The sequence below is a fragment of the Ochlerotatus camptorhynchus genome, unplaced genomic scaffold, assembly GCF_037179485.1.
Source record: "Ochlerotatus camptorhynchus isolate MF236.1 unplaced genomic scaffold, CSIRO-AGI_Acam_v1.1 ptg000255l, whole genome shotgun sequence".
In the NCBI taxonomy this organism is placed as follows: Eukaryota; Metazoa; Arthropoda; class Insecta; order Diptera; family Culicidae; genus Ochlerotatus; species Ochlerotatus camptorhynchus.
In genome coordinates this window covers 578,649-598,471 of record NW_027040745.1, presented here as the reverse complement: position 1 = coordinate 598,471, position 19,823 = coordinate 578,649, and the positions used below count along the sequence as shown (strand labels likewise).

Below are 19,823 nucleotides of genomic sequence, written 5' to 3'. Positions count from 1 at the left end.
CCCGTTTGAATCATTAAATTGAAGCGTTAAGTTAGGTGTAATAAATAGCAGCAAAATTACGTTTTTAAAAATGTCCACAGGCAAACACAAGTTTGAACACACTTTTATGTAGATAGACGAGGGTTACACGTGATCTTTAGCAATACATACAAAGTACGTTGTGATCATATCAAAGTGTACTCTTAATAGCTACGTTACATTTACATGTTTTTAGATATTTTTGCCAAATTTATGTGATGGCTATTTTTTATTTAATTTGAGTAAAATTCGATATAACTTTCAATCAACCATTTCCTTGACAGTAGTAAAATTACTATGGATGTATATTGAACTGATGCAAAATTTGAAATTTTCGCTCCGAAACTTTAAATGATCCAAATTGGTCGAATTCAAACAAAAGTTGTAATAATTTCCCATTACAAACAATTTGCAAAATTTCACGTAAATCGAAGTAGGTCGAGTTTTTCCGATTCGTTATTTGGCTGAGTTTATTTCCAACATTTGACAAAGTTCAAGTGAAGTTAAACCAAAACGTGTGAACCAGTTAAATATTGCTCCAGAATTTCTTGCTAGTCGGACATATAACGTGTTTTAGTTAACAGTTAATCATCAGATCGGTTTTATCTAGAACATAAGTCATTTTCCATCGTCTAGAACTGTTCAGCCCACTTCAGCAGCCACCTGCGATCAATCAATCAACTCCAATCTATCCATACTTCAGCATCTCTACTCGAAACAGATCATTGCACCAGCTCTTCCAAATGCCATTTCAACCACTAAGCACAACCAAAACACTCATGCGTCCATTCAGAACCCCATCCCAAGCCCGAACTCCAATTTGTTTACATCTAAATCCTTTGGAAAATAAAACTACCACCCATAAACCCACTCCAAACCAACAACTTTCGCGATAGGTGCTGATAGACGTATAAATTATTCCCAAATACCCTTTAGCACCAAATTAGTTCTACAACCCGAACCGAAAGTGGTTCCCTGCCACCATCACGCCCGCACCTCTTGGCGGCACCGCATCGCGGAATTTATTGCATCGAAACACTCGTTAGTTTCGGTTCCCCTGTGCTCCGCCGGCGTCATCATCGTCGTCGTCGTCGTCGATGCGATGAGGAGACTAAACAAAGAAGCAAATCGTTATGTGCGTTTTTGGGGGAACTACTACTCCCCGGTCGAGTTCGAATGTGTGTGTGTGTGAGTGTGGATTGTGGCCAAATTTATGCTGATGATACGCTCCGAATGGAGTGTAATTCTATTCGGGTCATTGGAGTTCTTAACCGGGAGCGAGCGGACGCTGGGTGTGATGCAACTTCTCGGCAGTAAGTACCATTGCCAGCTGACATTTAGATACATGCCTACCAACTGCCGAGATGATGGTGCGTGCTTATTGGGTCAGGTTTGGCCATCTGGATTGGATCACCCTCGATGAGCTCGTTAAGTGGTGGGTGACCTCGGGTGGGGTAGTTTGTGGGTTCCTACATTAGTTTTGGGGAATTTATTAGATTGAATATAGACGGGCGTTGCTGAACTGGGCGATTCGTTAAAGTGACCAGAAGATGTGTTTTGGAAGACGAATGTTTTTGAAATACTTGAAATTATCGTGCAAAATTCAGCAATGCTTTGCAAAACATAGGTATCCACATTTAGAGACATTTTACCTACCGAATTGACAGCTTCGGCAAGTGTTTACTTATTATTGTGATTAGGTAAATGGAGTCTTATGTCGTTTTTATTTATGTCTAGGGTGGAACTAGTTCTGTTCAAGATCCGCCCATAGAGCTTTTTTTTATTATTCAATAGGATCGGATCCAGATCCTTTCTTTTTTTTATTATGGTGCGTATTTAGTATAAGCAAATTTTTGTATAAATTTAAGCAATAATAAAAATTAAAAATTTAAAACAATCTCACCAACTTTTGCTGTTTCTTCACTTGTATGTCCATTTTCTGTGCATATTTGTGAACTCGTTGTCCTTCTTTGTATCGCTGCCAGCCTCCCGAAAGTTGATCTTGAGTTCCTTGTTGCGTCTTATAAAAGTGTAACACCAGTGCGGAAAATAGACAGTGCCCATCTTATATATTTTCTTAACGAGCATCACTCCATTGTCGTATCGCATGTGGTCCATTTTGCTGCTATCCTTTCACTTTTACTTTGTAGACTCCATGGTACCGTAAAAGATATAGATATATACATTATGAGCAAATCTGTTATATAACCACAAAGGAATGTTCGTTCAGAATGGTTCAACGGATGTAAAATAAGGGAACATTTAAATTTAACACGATTTAAAGTATTTCACTGCAACATTCAGATTTTGACTAACAATTATCACATTTTGCAATATGTCAATAGACTGGCCCACAAAAATAAAAGTTCTAAATTTCCACGGGCCAACTGCTAGATTTGTGCCTTGAGGTAAGAAAACCATTCTCTGAAAGTTTTCGCTCATTTGGTTCTAAGATGAGCTGGCGCTTTTAGTTTAAATTTTGTATGGGGCTGTGGAAAATATGAACTTTTATTTTTAGTGATAATCTAGTTGATGCGTTGCATAAGCTGCCTGTATTTTGTTTCAATATACGAGCAGAATGCACATAATTAATTAAGATCTCCATAATACTAACTTGAATCGTGATGCTAACTTCAGCAAAGTTGTTCCTTATAGTTTGAGCAACGTGTGTTGAAATTCTGAGCTTAATCGAGTTTGCTGAACAAGTTCATATAAATTTTAAATCAAAAGCGCCAGCTCGTGTTACATCCGAATGAGCTGAAATTTTCAGAGAGTGGTTTTCTCACCTAATGGCACAAATCTAGGAGTTGGCCCGTTGAAAAAAATTATTAAAAATTTCCCCCATATATGTACATGTGGGCCAGTCTAATATGTCATCTGAGCTAACTTCAAGGTATTTGGTGAAATATGAAACGCACATTTAAAGTGAATTGCATTTAACAATTACCAGTGTTATCACATACCCACACATGAAATCCTCCTCGACCAACCTGGAGGAACGCACCCTAACCCTTACTGCAACAAAGAGCTTTTTATATTTATTTCGTCAAGCAAAGTAGACTAGGTACAATGTTTACTATATTTTACTTACATGCTATGCATTATTTCTATTTCCTCTTAGTCGAGATTTTATTTGGTTTTTGGAAATAGTGATGTCAATTTCTTCGCAATTTATGTTAAACAGACGCATCATTCGATTGATGAGACCATTTTTTGCGAAATTTGTTCTACATGCGTTTTCATAGAATAATTTTCGAGTTCTAAGAGGTCTAAAGGGCGCATACAAATTTATCTGAGAGAGTATTGCTGTAGATTCTATGCGATGAGAAATATTGTCATTGGAAAGAAAAGTATAGCAAATTCACGCCGTTCCTTTAGTGTTTGTAGATTGATGAGCATGCAGCGTGCTTCATACAATGGTAGAGGAAATGCAGTCAAATTTAGTCGTCGAAGAGCATACAAAAGAAATTGCTTTTGGACAGATTCAATGCGTTCTTCTTGTATGGCAGTATTCCAAAATAGGTCTTGCATATGTAGTGTACAGTAATTGTATAGTGTATGGGTCCTGAAAATTGTAATTGAACCTCTTAATGCTATTTGATTTGCTTATGATAGTGTTATAATCAGTGTTGGTAAAAATCATTCCTTCTACACTCAACTTAGCTGAAAACGAAGACAACCTTAAAAGATAGACCAACTACTTGCATGAATCTGAATTTTGACACAACATTCTCTTGATCAAGGTAGAGTCGGTGTATAATGTGTCATACTAAGAGAAAAACAGTTTAACTCGCATCACTGTTTTCGAAAGATTCCCTTTCTTTTCACTTGGCAACAGAGGACTTCTACATCAACTTCGAATGACTTCTAGCCATAAATAAAAATAGCGGATGTAGTAAATCATTATATCAGTGATTTTGTCAAATTAGCTTAACAAAAAATAGTAGAAATTCTCATAACTGGTCATTACTAAACGTATCCCATGACAAGTTTATGCTCTCTGCGTATTTATGATCATTTTCTTCGATTATATTTTATATTTTACTGCAATACCTTTCGTGGACCTTTCATAGCATCGTAATGTTTGTTTACTTTGCTCGATAGGTAGCCGGTTTGACAGTTCAATAGGTAGACTTGGCTTCACTCTAGGCGTGACCCATTATACACCGACTCTAGATCAAGGCAACCTGTGAGTATCGTAGTCAACATTTGTTTTCCTTCATTCGTGGCTGGATGTTCATTATCGCCTCCATTGTTGTCAATATTAATATTCGGCTTCATCTTGGTGGGGATTATTTTGAGGATCAAATGCAAAATGAATATTTTCATTGTACACAAACATGGCGCTGAAGGACGTTTCGTATTAATTTTTACATACAAACCGATGGCAAATCAGTGCCTCATGCTGAACTGATGATAAAATCCCGGTTTTAGGCTCTGGAGTTGACAATATTCAAAATAATCATTTTGCCCAAAATGAATTTGATTATTTTGCTTTTGAGGATCATTTCTGATTTTGACAATTTTGGGTTGCATAATCAAGCACTGGTGGTCACTCTACACACTTTTTCTGCGCTATTTTTTTTTCTCAGTGTGCCTCAAGTGTGCCGCACTGTGCCGAGAGTGCCAGTCATTGACCTGATTATGTTTGTGAATAATTTTATGTTTGGCAACCCGGTATTTTGACAGTTCAAATGTTTTGTTTTGCTTGCTGCAATGTTGCAAACCGAAAGCGAGCGATCATCGTCAGTTCCGTGAAGGAAAATCTTCTCTTCCTAAGCCGGCGCCGGTGGTGTAGTGGTAAGCGTGACTGCTTTCTCACCCCAATAGGTCTGGGTTCGATCCCAGCCGAGGTCGGTGGAATTTTTCTGAGGCATAAAAATATCTCGGCCCATACGTGTTGAATGGGTGCGCAGGTGTGGAAGCTGCCTTCCGGCACATTCGATTGCCGTCAATGGATGGCAATCGATGTCCGTCGGTGATTGGCACTAAATTGCAGAACAGAGACCGACAATTAAATAAAGGAATAAAGAAGAAGAAGAAGAAGAAGAAGAAGCTCTACCTGAAAATCAACAACGAGAACAACCGAGATTACGCCAACATTTTCCAATTCGGCCAGTTGCAATGCGTTGAAATCGGTCGCCTCGGCAGGTGCCACGTGTACGGTAAAGGAAACTCTTACCAAACCTCCCGCATTGCCTGAACATTGTCGATTGTGACCCTCTGACGCCCGTTAACGAATGCTTGAATCTGCACAGTGGCAAAAACAATGTAGCTGAAAGTCCTTCGAAGGAAAAACTCTACTAATCGGAGGGCATCAATACAGCCTTGATGAAGAACTCCTGTACGTCAAACCATACGAGCTGTCAAAGACAATGGTCACGACAACTCCAGATCAACAGAAACGACCACTGGGCGTTGGAACGCTTCCGATTCCGTGTGGACCATGCAGGTCCATCTACTCGGATGGGAAGTACCGCAGGGAAGCGATTTACTACGGTGGCAACGTGATCGGCTTACTGTACACCATGTCGAAGGTCTACTGCATCTGAGTAAGCCGGGATCCAGATTCATCGTACACAACCTGGCGGATGAGGATAAGCATCAGAATCTGACATTGGCGTTCAACAGCGTAACTACCGAAACCTAACCGAAGCAGCTATTTCCTGCGACAAGGGTACCTGTGCTTCCTACCTGCATACCTGCAACAACATCTACAAAGGGGTCAAATGGATCTAACTCGAGCATTTACCATTCCGAGGCACACCACTACCGAAAGCAACAGTGTGCTCATCGATGGAGCCATCACCTGGGAACAACCTGCCGCTAGCAACAACAACTACCATCTCCACCCTCAAGGCTGCCCTCAGAGGGTAATGAACCAAATTTAAGTGCAGAAGCACTTGTATTCAATTTAGTTTTTAAATTATCTAAATGAGAATTAGGTGTAAAAGCTTGCTGAAAGTCTCTTTAATAAAGAAAAAAAAAGGTGTAAAAGCTCTATCTAGTTTTCAAATGTAAATTTCTTTAATGTAATTTCCCTTGACCTGATAAAAGGTTCTACCAGCAGGGTATCGTAGACTAAATAAATTACAATTACTAGTGCGGTGGACAAGTCGCTTGGGCAGGCTACTGGAACTCGGATAGGTTGCTGGTGATATCGAACACGGATACGAATTTTGTTCATATAAAACAAAAATATAAATGTTTATACATATGAATTATTCAAAGTAAATTGAAAGCCTGTTCAAAACTAAAATATTTATATTTGAATTAAATGCAAAAGCATTTTTATTTCAACAATATACTATTTGGGTAAACGGTTTTTAGCGTGTCATGCCTTTTTATTTCCTTCTTGTTACATTCGGAAAAGTTGCCCCAGCTTTGCTCAACCTCAACAGAAAACGGCCATCCATTCCGAATCCATTCCGGATCCTCCTCCGATACCGAACATGGAAAGAAACCGGTATGAGGACCAGTGGCAGAAACCGAGGCAGAAACGGCAAAACGACGCTAATTATACAAATTTGCACCGGTTCCACTGAACTGGAATTCCCGGACACACACCCCGACGGGTCCTCGCACCCCGGACCAGGACCCCAATACCCACAGGTCACCCTTAATCGCACCCGAAAAAGAGCAGGAATTAAGATGCCTGCCCATTTCTTTGCAAACCGTTTTATTTTGCTTTACCCTGCACTCAACTACTAAAATTACTCCAAAATATGTATGTTTATTTTAAACATGGGAAGCATGTTTAAAATAAACATATTTATTATTGTTCGCATAGCTGTCAAACCAAACAAAAATAAATACGTTTATTTTCAACACGAATATTTTTGAAATAAACGTAACATTATTTTTATTTTAAACATTGATTTCACATGACATCGGTCAAAACTGAACCTACCCAAAAATGGGTAAACTATGTTGGAAGTGACAAGTTGACAAATGAACAAAGTCGATCGGATTGATTTCAATGTTGTCCATTTGTCAACTTGTCACTGCCAACATAGTTTACCCATTTTTTGGGAAGATTCAGTTTTGACCGATCTGGGTGGATTCTACCCAAATTTGGGTAGTTTTGGAATAGCGTGTTAGCGGAGGTAAAGTTTGCGTATGACACATAAAATCTGTCAATTTCGCTTCCATAGCTGTCACAATTAGCGATTAGCTATAACGAATAGTACTCACTCATGACGATTACTCATTACAGCTAAAACAGCTATTTGTGACCCTCTGAAAGCAAAATTGACTGGTTTTATGCGTCATACACAAACTTTACCTCCTCTTCTTGTATCTTAAATATAAAATTATTACTATTATATCCAAGGGGTAGGTCACTCCGCACACCAATCTTGGGTCATCTTTTTTTGACAGTGTGCCGCATTGTTTGTCAAATGCCTATCCCGGCAACCCACTATTTCTGACATCTGGAATGTTTTGTTTGAAATCGCAAGGATAAATCGAATTGAGGATGACGTGGAAATTTTGGTGTTTTGTGTTCATAGTCCTGTGTTTTAGGGTTTTATAATGCCCTCATAGAGTCAAAGTTGGAACTTCGATGTGGAACATCTTTAGCTTCAATACTGGGATAGGCGCTGTCTTTCAAACTGAAATAAGTACAAATTCAATACTCATAATTTCAAAACACTACCCTTGACTTTTGTTAAAAGGGTTGATGAAATCCTCATTTTTGAAGTGGTCCAAATAGATATAGCTGTATTTTGAGAATTCATCAACACCGCAGATTGCTTGACAGGAAATCAAAAATTATTCGTTATAGCAAATATTTAGTCTAAATTTAGTACGACATACCTTTTCCTCGTAATAACTTTATAGAATGACTTGTATGATGGGCCCGTTGAAACATTAAAACAAGTTTAAACGACACACCGCCTGTACACCATTTTAATAAATTATGTTCAATTTGATAAGATCACAAACAAACACATTTTCCACGGCTAACATGATTTGATTCGTGTACTGGGTCATTAGTTCACCCATTTGCAGTTTGTTTACTAAGAGGGCGTTTTATCATGAAGCTTGCATAAATCGAGAGTGGCTACTCTATATTTTTTTACTTTAAGATTCCGAGTAGAATTTCATTCAGTTATTGAGAGTCAGGGTCGACTCTGATCGAGGTTTAAAACGGAAAACGGAAAACGACATTAGAGTATAAAGAAAGATAGAAGGATTAGTAATTTCCATTTAATTCCACTACCTTATTTGCTTATCCTTGACAGATACGCGTATTTCGTCTACAATGCGCAGACTTCTTCAGTGTCTTGTACTAATACTCGACTGACTCGTCACTTACCCTATTAGCTTTCATAGATATTTTTTGTGAAAAAGCTAGCCGCGTCGAGTTGTGTTCCTTTTAATGACTAAACTTCTAGATAGAGCTGGAATTAGGGCGAAACAGCTTTTGTAAACAATGACTTCTATCGATGATTTCTAGGAACTCAAGGCACGCCCACGCAGACCAACATATCCATCGGATAGGAGAAGTCTTTCCCCACCTGATGAGGATGTTGGTTTGCGTGTGTGAGCCTTGAATTTCTAGGAATCATCGATAGAAGTCGTTGTTTACAAAAGCTGTTAGGCCCTAATTCCAGCTCTATCTAGACTTGTTTCTTGTTATTTCAAATGTGTTTTACTGATTACCAGGGTAAGATGACTAAATGTATCTGGTAACTAGGGCATTTGCAAGTCTGGCACTAAAAAAGTCCAATCTCCAATCGTCGTTGTTCAGCATAAGACCTACAGTTTGATTGCATTTAATTACAACTGATAGGAAATTTTCACCAGCTTAATCGATAAACGCGTCTCGAGAACCAGTTTCAGAAGCCGATCGACACCGCAACCAGCAAGAAATTAATTCACTTACATACGTACTTATTCAAATTAAACCTCCCATCTACACGCTAGCTTCCAGATCGCTCCATTCGGACACAATCATTAACGGCTGAATGATTTCGTCATTAAATGTGAAAAGTGACCACCGCGCACCGGAGGCTGGCCGGCTAGCGGTTCGGCTCGACTTGCAAATTGAGTAAGATATCGATTTCTCTCCATTACCTAGATTTATATTTGTTCGACTTGCTTATGTCTCCGCGCCCGCTGCTGTTGCATTGCACTGCAGTCGGATTGCCACAGAGTCTCCGGGGGTGGCGGCAGCGGCGTGAGAAATTTGCATATGCAGTCATGCACTAAACCAACCAGTCTTACCTCTGCTGCTGCTGTTGCTGGTGATCTTCAAGCAAGCACAAACCCAGCGGAAGCATGCAAGAAGAACCCCTATTTAACCTATTGCACACTATAAATCACGACTCCTCTAGTGCGGTTGGTCTGTTCTTTGGACCTGACTTTTGCTCCCAGCAATTTAATGGAACCGTATTTCGCACACCTCAAGCGGATCTTTTGAAGCCCCATTTACATTTAGGCACCATCCGCATTTCGATCGCAGCAACGCTTCGCGTTGTTTCATTGAACCGAAAATGATCTCCAAATTTTCCAACAAAGCAATCTTTGACCGGCGAATAGGTGAAAAATTTCCCATATCACCTTGGATCGTCAAACAATCAAGATGGGCACGAAAGGAATCCGTTTGAAGATGCTGCTTCCGTTGATGGTGGCCATTGTTTTAGCCGAAACTACCGGCAGCCAGGTTCAATTGGATCCGGAAATTAACCTGCCAGCGATCGTTTTTCGCAAGGAACACGGAACACCGGCCAAGTTTCGGGGAGCTACCTTCCAGAAGAATTTCTGTGCGGCTTTTCCAGTGGCTGATGGCACTTTTCTCACTTCGGCTCACTGCTTGGCAACCGCTGCAAGGTAAGTACACAACTACTGGAAAGTTTCCCGAGAAATTATATTTTTGCTTGTTCATGTTCGAACCAATAGCATTGATCTGGTCGGACTGGGAAACGTGGAGATTGAAAAGATCGGGACCCATTCGAAGTTCGATTTAAAAGTGTTCCAGCTGAAGAACCGAAATCTGACCCCACGATCAAGGCATGTAGGCCTTGACTCCGAGGTCATGGACGATACATGTGCCGTTCTTGTTTTGAATAAAGCTTTCCGCTGGACAGTCCTACCTGGAGCAACTCCCACGCGCTGTCTGGACAACGCCTCGAAGGACAAGATTTGCTTCAAATCGGAGAAGACTCCGGCCGGATTGGACTTTGCCGTTGTTTGCGAAGGAGGCCGGACGCTGCATGCTGTTTTCCACGGTCAGCGTGGTGCCGAAGTCAGCTTTACCGTATGCAGTACGGCTCATTGCTCGTAAGTCCTTCCGTCATTGGCTTCACCTGGTAATCTGACACTTTCATCCTCATTAGGGAATTCGTGAAACAAAGTGCCACAACACGTGTGAAACGGCAGGGAGTTGATTCAGCTGTTCCACCAGCAGATGATTCAGTGGTTCCACCAGCAGATGATCCAGCGGTTCCGGCAGCAGATGATCCAGCGGTTCCGGCAGCAGATGATCCAGCGGTTCCGGCAGCAGATGATTCAGCGGTTCCACCAGCAGATGATTCAGCGGTTCCACCAGCAGATGATTCAGCGGTTCCACCAGCAGATGATTCAGCGGTTCCACCAGCAGATGATTCAGCGGTTCCACCAGCAGATGATGCGGCAGTTCCGCCAACTGATAATGCTTCCCCCACTGCCACTTCCGGATCATCAGGCAATGCTCCAGTCCCAAGTGATTCCTCTGCACCTGCACCAAGTGCAGGGGCCGTTGCTGCTGCAACCAACACAGACACTACTCTCCCAGGTCCAGACGCCAATACTGACGGCTTTCCTTTTCCACCACCTCTACATCAGGCGTTCAAAATCATGCCAAAGAAGTTTCCTTATCCACCGTTGGAAGTAGTTCAGAGTGCCCCGGTTCCAACAAGGGCACACAAGCGACCCGTGTTGCAGAATCCCTATGCAGTTCAAGCACCTAAGGAAAAGTCATTTCCAGAACCTCTTGCTATCATTTCGATGACAACCGAACAGCCCGTACAACAGGTCAAGGAGCAGCCGAACCATTTCGTCTCAAACAACGGTGACGTTTCAGTGCAGCTTCCAATGCGAACCGAGTCCCCGGATTTGTCGGATCTGACGGAGTACGAAGTGCTTGGAACACAAGATGCACCCGTGCTTTCTGCGAACAACGACGTCAAAGCAGAGGAAGCTCCTGCAGCTTCACCCCAGTATGTTGCTACTTCCGATAAACAGTATGCTGTCCCAGCAGCTGTACAGCAGCAAGTTCAAAGACCCAGTGCTGGAGGCTTCGCTATGGCACCGGCAGATTGGCGCTACTCCGTTACACCAAGACCGCAGCGAAGATGCAAAACGACAACCTTCAGACCGTCGTGCCGAGCCCCGCAGCCATCCGCTGCAGAAGCTGCTGCATACAACAACCAGGGACAAATGGCCGCTGGATCTCCGGCAATGGGTGCGGCCAACTATCCCGTATATTCTTCACCTGAAAACTATCAACCGAATCAGGCAATGGGAGGGGCTGCAGTGGGAGCCGCTGTAGCAGGTTCCAGTCGCCCGGTCGGTCCGGATCCGTGGATGGTGGCCGCTCAAAAAGCAGTTCCAACGGGTTCTGTCCAGCCTAAGGACGACGAAAATGAACCCGAAACTGGAGCGGTGGAATCTTCCGCCGAACGCAATTCACTGGCGGTCATTGCTCTCGTAGTAGCCAATGCTTTGTACTTTATGTTGTAATTATTTCAGTAAAGCAAATTAATAAATTAAAATTTGATTGATAAAGGTGACTAATAAGCTGGTCGAGAAAAAGGCAACAGATTTCATTCAATGAAGGCGTGAAACACCGTGAGTTATTCGTAGACACTGCACTGCTTTTTCACCGTGAAGTGACTGAAGTGACGCCCGTAATAAGGGCAGGAAATGGCCCTTATTACCGATGTCACTTCACGGTGATTTACACGGGAATCACTTGACCGTGAGCGACAACTGGTCACTTCACTTCATTTTAACCGAAGAGCGAAGAGAAGTGAAGAGGTGAATGCAGCGTTGAAACATACTCGGCCATAATGCAATGAGAGTTCCGAGATAGTTGTGTAAAAATTTGCACTTGAAATCTGATGTTAATTCCTTGGCATTTTTGAGAATTTGTTTCAAGGAGAGGGTTCTGGGAAGCAAGTTCCAATGAAATTCTTATTTGGCGTCATTCTCCATAGATTTCTGAGGATCATTTCTACTAAACAAGAAGAGTCGAGTCGATTGTCACTTCTGGTCATTGGTCTATTCTGATTTTACAGAAGTGATTCCCAATTAGACCAGTGACCAGTACTTACGCTCGACTCGACTTACATAATAGGGCCCCATCATCTTTCTTAGTAGAAATGATCCTTAGAGATCTTTTGATACATTCCTCCGAATTCACTTAAGTGACATACCCATAGAATGGGAAATCCGTTTCAAACGGAATACAGAATAGGGGTGAGTAAGAGGATAGTTACAAAGGATTTCTGTGGAGGAGATTCTGAAGAACTACGTGGAACAGTCCTATGTGATTGAAAGTGATGATTTAAAAACATTTCAAATGTGTGTTTCAAGGGAATTTATGAGAAGAGGTCTAAGGAATTACTAAAATGAATTCATACTTTATAGGGATTTTCAGAAACTTCATAGAAATTCAAACAAGTTTACGGAAGTCCAGCGAACTTCAATTCCAGATCATCAACCGCAAATTAGTGAGATCCTCAGTGAAGCTTCGTGAACTTCAAAAAAGATTGAGGCAGTCCTATTGCCTTCACAAACATTGTTGGAACTTTGAAAAAGTTCTGACAAATTAAAGGAAATGCTGAAAATGTTAAGGAAGTTTAACATCTTCTTCTTCTTCTTCTTCTTCTTCTTCTTCTTCTTCTTCTTCTTCGCATTTAATGCTTATTGCATATCTTAAATTAGCTTATTGCGTGTGATATTAGCTTATCTGCGTGCTTGATGCACTTTCACAGTTGTTAATTGAGAGCTTTCGATGCCTGTACCATTTATGCATTAGTTTAATGTAAACGTATATGATATGTGACGTTCCATTTACGTGCATCATATTGAACAGAAATTTACACTACTTTTTCGAACTGTGTAGGACATCATTGCTTGCTATTTTCAGAATTCCCACAAGCACAACATAAGCAGCTCTTATTATGAGAAGAAAAAAACTAAAATACTTACATTCGTGACGGTCTTCGGTGACAGTGTCGTATGACAGAGCCTATCATATGACATTTTAGTTTGGTACTGTACTATGATAGCTTGTTTTGCAAGTTTCGAAAGCAAAGGCAGTCAATTATCACACAAAATGTGTCGACTACCGTGACCGTTTACAAAACTGGTTCAGACTACCGGGGAAAATTTTAAGCGTAAGTTTAAATTATGTATGCGTCAGTTCCGATAAATCTTCGGAGCTGGCTAAAAATCTCCTAAATAAAGTTTATTAACAAGATCCGATAAATTCAGAACAGTTCCATGAACTTAAAGAAAAATTAGAGAGCCCTAAAAAGTACAGAGAACTTCAAAGCAGTCCTGAGATCTCCAGAGAATTTAAGAAAACTTCACTGAAAGATTGGGAACTTCAAAGACGCCCAGAGATCATCAGGAAAGTTTAAAGGAGCTTAGGGATGTTCCGAGATCATTAAGACAAGCCGAAGAACCTTTTGGAAAGAAACATGAACATCAGGAAATTATGAGCAGATATTAAGGTAATTCCGTGATTTTCATGGGAGTTTAAAGAACTTAAAAAATAGCTGAGGATCCAGCAAAGATTATTGTAGTTATGAAAAGTTTGGGGATTGTTGAGAAGTTTCATTATATTTAGGAATGTTCTGAGTTCTTCAAGGACGATAAGAGATCTTCAGAGCGGTTCCATTAATTCAAAGCAATTTTCAGGAAGCTTCGTGAAGTTCCAAGAAATTTAGGAGACTTCATGAATGTCCAGAGAACTTCAGGAAAAATCTCGCGTAACATTTGAAAAGGGCCTATCCTCGTTGATCGATTCTCTTCATCGACTTTCTCTTTGGTTTACCACGGCAACATAAACGAATTTCTCGCTAAGCTAGCAGCACAGTTAGACATAAGATGATGCGCCTGAAACAACACCCTAAACGAGAAATTCATTTGCAGTCAGGCTATTCGCGAAAAAGAAAGTCGATGAAGAGAGTCGATCAACGATTATTGGCCTTTTTCTCGTGTTGCGTATGAATTTCGAATTTTCAGACGAAGTCCCATCAGATTCTAATAAGTTTTTGAAACTTAAGGAAAATTACGGGAACTGCCAGGAATATCAAGAAAATTCATGGCAATAACATTAACTGCAGTAAAACTACGGCGACTTTTAAAACATACTGGTAAACTCAGGGAAGTCTAGAGAAATTATGGCAAGTTCAGAGATCTTTCTTGTAGTCCCCATAACATAAGGAAAGCCCATTAAAGATCAGGAATCACTATGGGGAAAATTTTAAAACTGTGATGAATTTGTATTCATAATTAAAGCATAGAGGTAACTCTAAGACTAGTAGGTCCGGAAAAAAACGTGCTCAACTTTTTGGCTCAGCTCTGGTACTATCTTCGGTCCCAAGCTAATCGATGCACCCCTCGAAACATGGAAAATCCACGAACCCCTCATTTTATCTGTCAAACTTTCATAGAAAATCAAAACAAACATAGTGTAGTACTAGAATTCCGACTAGAATGGTATACGTTAATCGTTTGCTTGGGACCAATAGGCTAGTCAAGTAGTGAGCCAATTTCAAATCGATAGCTTCGTATTGATTGTTGGGGCGTTGATGTCATTTAATTTTCAAGAAATTATAAAAAAAAACTCTGGATGTTATGAAATTTCAGGACAACTGCGGGAACTTCAGAGAATTGCAGGGAACGTCAGGAAAGATCAGAAAACTGCAGAGAAATTCTGAGCACATATTTTCTTGAAAAAAATTAAAATATTTTCCATTAGCTTTAGGGCTGTTTTCAGAATTGAAGGAATGTCACAGAAGATCATTGAAAATTTATTAACTTCAGAATTCCCGGAATTTTCAAGAAGTCCAGAGATCTTTAGATTTTTTTTAACTCCATAGAAGTTCAAATAACTCAGAAGTACGATAAATTCAAGAGCTTTGGAGACAACTTCAAGAACCTCAGGAAAGATCATAGAACTTTAGGACCGTTCCATTAATTTCAGTAAAATTACAAAAATATTGAAGAAGTTTCTAGAACTTCATGGAATTTTCTAAGACTACAAGACGCTCCTAGAATTCCAGCACAAATTTAGGGATCTTCAATCTACATGATCGTTAGGGAATTTGAGGAAGCTTTAGGAAAGTCCATAGATGTTAAGGGAAATTAAATACTTCAAGGGAACTACCATGAGTATCTGAGATTGTTTTTCGAAACTTTGGAAGAACTTCAAGGCAGTCTCATTAACTTCAGGAAAATTGTGTGGCTTTTAAGAACTTCCAAGGACTCCCAGTGAACTTCAAGGAAGTTTCGAGAATGTAAGGGAATCATTAGCACTTCGAGGAAGTCTAGATAATTTCACATGCAGATATACATAAATTCCTATGCACTGAAACTTCCGCTTAAGTGTTTTTTTACGCAGTATTCAGTATACGTTCATCTTTTTACGATGTAAATCCTTTATAAGAAAATGGCTCTAATGTTGGCCTATGGATCTAAGATTGGGCCCATCGCTAAAAATGTGCTTGCTATTGAAAATTTAGTCGATTGCTGAATTTATGTATGGGCCCAAATTAGGGGCATTTAGGCCGACATTACATCTATTTCCCCTACCTAACGGTGATTTTTTTTACAACGCAAACTATACATTTTTTTGTGAATCTGGGAAACTGGGAAATTCTGTGAAATACCCCACCACGGGCCTTACTATGAGTGTCACTTTACGGTGAAAACGAAGTGAAGTGACCATTTTTCACTCACGGTGTGATGATTGCCGTGTAAATCAAATGGGAATCACTTCACCGTGAGTGATAAGTATATATGTTTTAGTGAAAACTACAGAAATTACCTTAAGCCTATTTTCATACGAACAATATTTAATGGGACTGTAACAGTTATGCCTGGAAATTTGCAATGAAGTAGGAAATTCTACGCATGTTAGTCCCACTAGGAACTGTTACTTTCCGAGTTGCTTTGGTGGCCACGTTGCGTTTGACGTCTTTACTCTTGTGCTTGCATGAGCGTTCTGCGAACTTTTTTCAAGATCCTGGATAGTTTGTATAGCTTTCCATCATTAAATTATACCAATAATAAATTTATTGACATTGCTACTTCTAAAAACCATTAAAAGTATGGGCATCTCAACAAACTAATGATGAATGCACTATTTACATAGAATATAAACTTCTTAGCATTTTGTTCTACTCCTTAGCAAGATAAACGTAAGCCTAAAGAAGATTGTGCTTAATTATTTTGAGTCCGACCATATATTTATGGCGGCTGACATGCTGTGGACAAAAGATCAATACGTCACATGATCGATCGTTGACCGTGGACTTTGATGATTTCAAGAAATACTTTGAAAGAGTTGAAATGCACTTGCAAATTTCTTCCGTACGGAGTTGACCTTTATACGTATTATTATATTATATAAGGGGCTTTTCATGAAACACATAGACACTATAGAGGGAGTGTGGGGGGGGGGAGGGGGTGGCGAGTGTCTATTAGAGTGATGCAAAATTTGAAATTTTTGCTCCACAATACTTAAACGATTCCAAATCGGATCCTGACTAACTTCTCAAAATTTGAACACATTTGGTGAAAAACTGAGATGGCACAAACCATTTGAAGTTTGTATGGGAATTACAATGGAAAAACCATATCGATCTGCTTCAAAAGCTTTCAACTGTATTTGTAGGAAATTTTTCCAGCTACAACTTTGCTGAATACCACTTTTTGATTAAATTTAAAGGATCGAAAATTATCAATGGTTCAATGCGCTCATGTCTTATGATCATGCTCAATCAACTGCTCAGCAGGCAACATTGGTATTTCTAGGGCGTTGAATAGGACACACAAATCATGGCTACTATGTCACACTGCAAAATACAGTGTTGCCTACAGAGCAGCTGCTTGATGATGTCATAAGTTTACCAATCTCTTAAATAATTAATAACTTTTTCCCGTCTCGTTTTACATAGAAATGATTTTCAGCAAAGTTGTAGCTGAGAAAATTTTCTATAAGAATTGCTATCGAACTGTTTCGCAGCTCAATATAGAAAAAGACTAGAAGGCAATGAACAAAAAGTTGAGATTTCCCATAGTAATTTACATGTAAACTTCAGATGGCTTGTGCGAAGTCTGTTTCTAACCAAATGATTTGTATTTTTGGGAGACTAATCAGGACCCGATTTGAAACCATTTAAGCACTGTGGAGCGAAAAAGTCTAATTTTGCATCAGTCTAGTGTCTATGTAAGTGTCTATTAATGCATTGTTTGAATTAAGAAACTGGTGTGTTAATATGTAATCCCGTTTTTTTTCTCAATATTTATCAACATAAAATAAAACTTCCACTTCCTAAAATGGTTCATACCGTTTCTTTTGAATATATAAATCCTGTTTCAATAATTTGTGTACACAAATCGATTCATTAAGAGGGATTTCACCGCTCCGAAAAAAATAATTACGTTTTGATTTTTCTAAAAATATTGAAAAAATCTAAAAAATCAATTTTTTTCTTATTTTTCAAAGAAATTTCACGTGCAAAAACATTTTTTATAAGTATTATGGCGTAAAGTTGAACTCAAAAAACAACAAAACATCGAATTTCCGGTTTTGCTGAGGGTCCAATATTTTTTCATGATGAGATAGAAAAAAATATTTCTGCATGTAATTTTTAACAAAAATCTAAGGAAGAGACTTATTTTCTTGAATTTTTGATAATTTTTCCCAATATTTAGACAAATAAAAACGTATCGAAAATATTTTTTTTTTAATTTTCGGCCGGTAAACTTCCCTTTCATGATAGATTTAGTCAAGAAAATCTTTGTGGGACAGTTATGCGTAAAATTTCAACATGGGACAATTAGGCTTGATGATGTTTTCATACAAATCCAGAAAAAAATTATGTGTTTTTTTTCTATTTTCATTCCAAAGTCTACCTAAAAAAGTACTGTTTTATGAACAAAAGTGAAAAACTTCCAAAAGTAAAATGGTACCAGAGATGCCAGATCTACGGAAAATCTCCGTAGATCTACGGATTTTACAATTTTTGCGGAAATACGGATCCGCAGGCAAAATCTACGGAATTCGGTACAGTTTCTACGGATTTTTTCTTCAGTATACGTCTCCCTTCAGAATCGAATTTTACAATCTCGCGTATAATCTGATTCTGAAGGGTTTTTCCATAAAGTAAAAGACATCCCTGCAACTTGTCAACCGTTTTCTTGCTCACTTATCCGCTCTTTGATAGAATTGGCGTTGACGGCGACTCTGTAGCTCTTCTGTCCTATGAAATATCCCGTAAGCAAACGTCAGACTGAAACATGGCGGCCTTCGTACTATCTCTTCAACATGTTATACAACAGGCTCTGTCATACGACACTGTCGCCGAAAACCGTCACGGATGTATGTATTTCAGTTTTTCGATGTCCTAGTAATAACATTTATGATCAGAAATGGTTTAATTTACACCAAATTGAGGAATTAGAACGAAATCACACATGTCATATGATAGTTATTTCACAGACAAACAGACATAACACTCGAAAGTTGTTCATCGAACAAGCATTTAACAGACGATTTAAAAGTATCTTAGTTGGTAGTACCGCCACCTGTGGCGCGCATAGTCAATTCCCTTGCGTATGACGTTTACACACTACCGCCATCTGATCAGCGTACTACCCACCACAGTGTACTCAACAGATGGCGGAAATGTTATAGCGACGATGATTTACAGAGAGAAGTATTCAATGTGTTATGTCTGTTTGTCTGTGGTTATTTGATAATTTTCTGTTTGCTCGAATGTTGTGTAATCCATAAGTCATCGTACTTGTCCGGCTTTATAAAGTAAACTACGGTTAAAACGTGGCTTTCTTATTAGAATACGACACCACTGTACCGCCGCTATGGGATCACAATTGATCAGATTGCCATAGATGGTCTTGAAACCCCTGCAGTGGATCCTCAAATTAAGCTGCAAACCATTGCCGTGGATAATGACACAGAATTGCTGCTTGGGCAACAGGAAACGCTCCTTTGGAATGAGGACAAATGCCTGGAGATCGCTCCCGCGTAAAACAGGGTTATAGAGATAGCTTTTCCTACCATATGTTTCGGCCATCTACGGAAATTCAATCCAGGGGTTCGGATGACATATTTCATTATGGCATCCAGTAAAACTCTTCGTCAAGAAAGGCGTGTGGCCAAACCACAACATGTGTTGTATGTGACAAGGAAAGTTCTACGCCTTAGAGTTTCCGAAGGATTGCAATGCACTTTTAAGTGCACGGGGACCGCTAACATTACACGTGTCAACCTTGAGGACCGCCTTATTCATGGAGCAGTGCATTGAGCGAAATCTATCCTTCCTCAAATCAATACCGAATTCAGTACAGTATTGGCAACAAAGGAAGAGAAATGTGTTCACCATGATGTGACAATTTGGAAAGCCTACGATGTTCCTCACACTTAGTGCAAATGAGATGATGTGGCCCCATTTATTGAATCTCCTACATTGATTGTCAGAAGCATGAGCAGGAACGAATATCTCGATACCTTAAATTGGTATCGATGAGGCTGACATAAGAGGAAAAATACCAAAAAA

General features: G+C 39.7%; 2 protein-coding genes across 3 annotated transcripts in view; both read left to right on the top strand.

The window, feature by feature from the left end:
* LOC135704987 (netrin receptor unc-5-like) overlaps nt 1–19,823 on the top strand; it is an 846,608-nt gene that overhangs the window by 618,985 nt on the left and 207,800 nt on the right. The window lies entirely within an intron of this gene.
* On the top strand, nt 9,602–11,745 carry LOC135704992 (uncharacterized). The gene is made up of 3 exons (XM_065226543.1): nt 9,602–9,855; nt 9,925–10,305; nt 10,362–11,745. The coding sequence occupies exons 1-3, from the start codon at nt 9,608–9,610 to the stop codon at nt 11,743–11,745; spliced, it is 2,013 nt and encodes a 670-aa protein (XP_065082615.1). The 5' UTR covers nt 9,602–9,607.

What these genes read in the sequence shown, in the direction of transcription:
- LOC135704992 (XM_065226543.1), top strand. Translation starts at nt 9,608, where the DNA reads ATGGGCACGAAAGGAATCCGTTTGAAGATGCTGCTTCCGTTGATGGTG. An exon ending in TGCTTGGCAACCGCTGCAAG is followed by an intron (nt 9,856 to 9,924) that starts GTAAGTACACAA and finishes TCGAACCAATAG; the next exon opens with CATTGATCTGGTCGGACTGG. An exon ending in TGCAGTACGGCTCATTGCTC is followed by an intron (nt 10,306 to 10,361) that starts GTAAGTCCTTCC and finishes CATCCTCATTAG; the next exon opens with GGAATTCGTGAAACAAAGTG.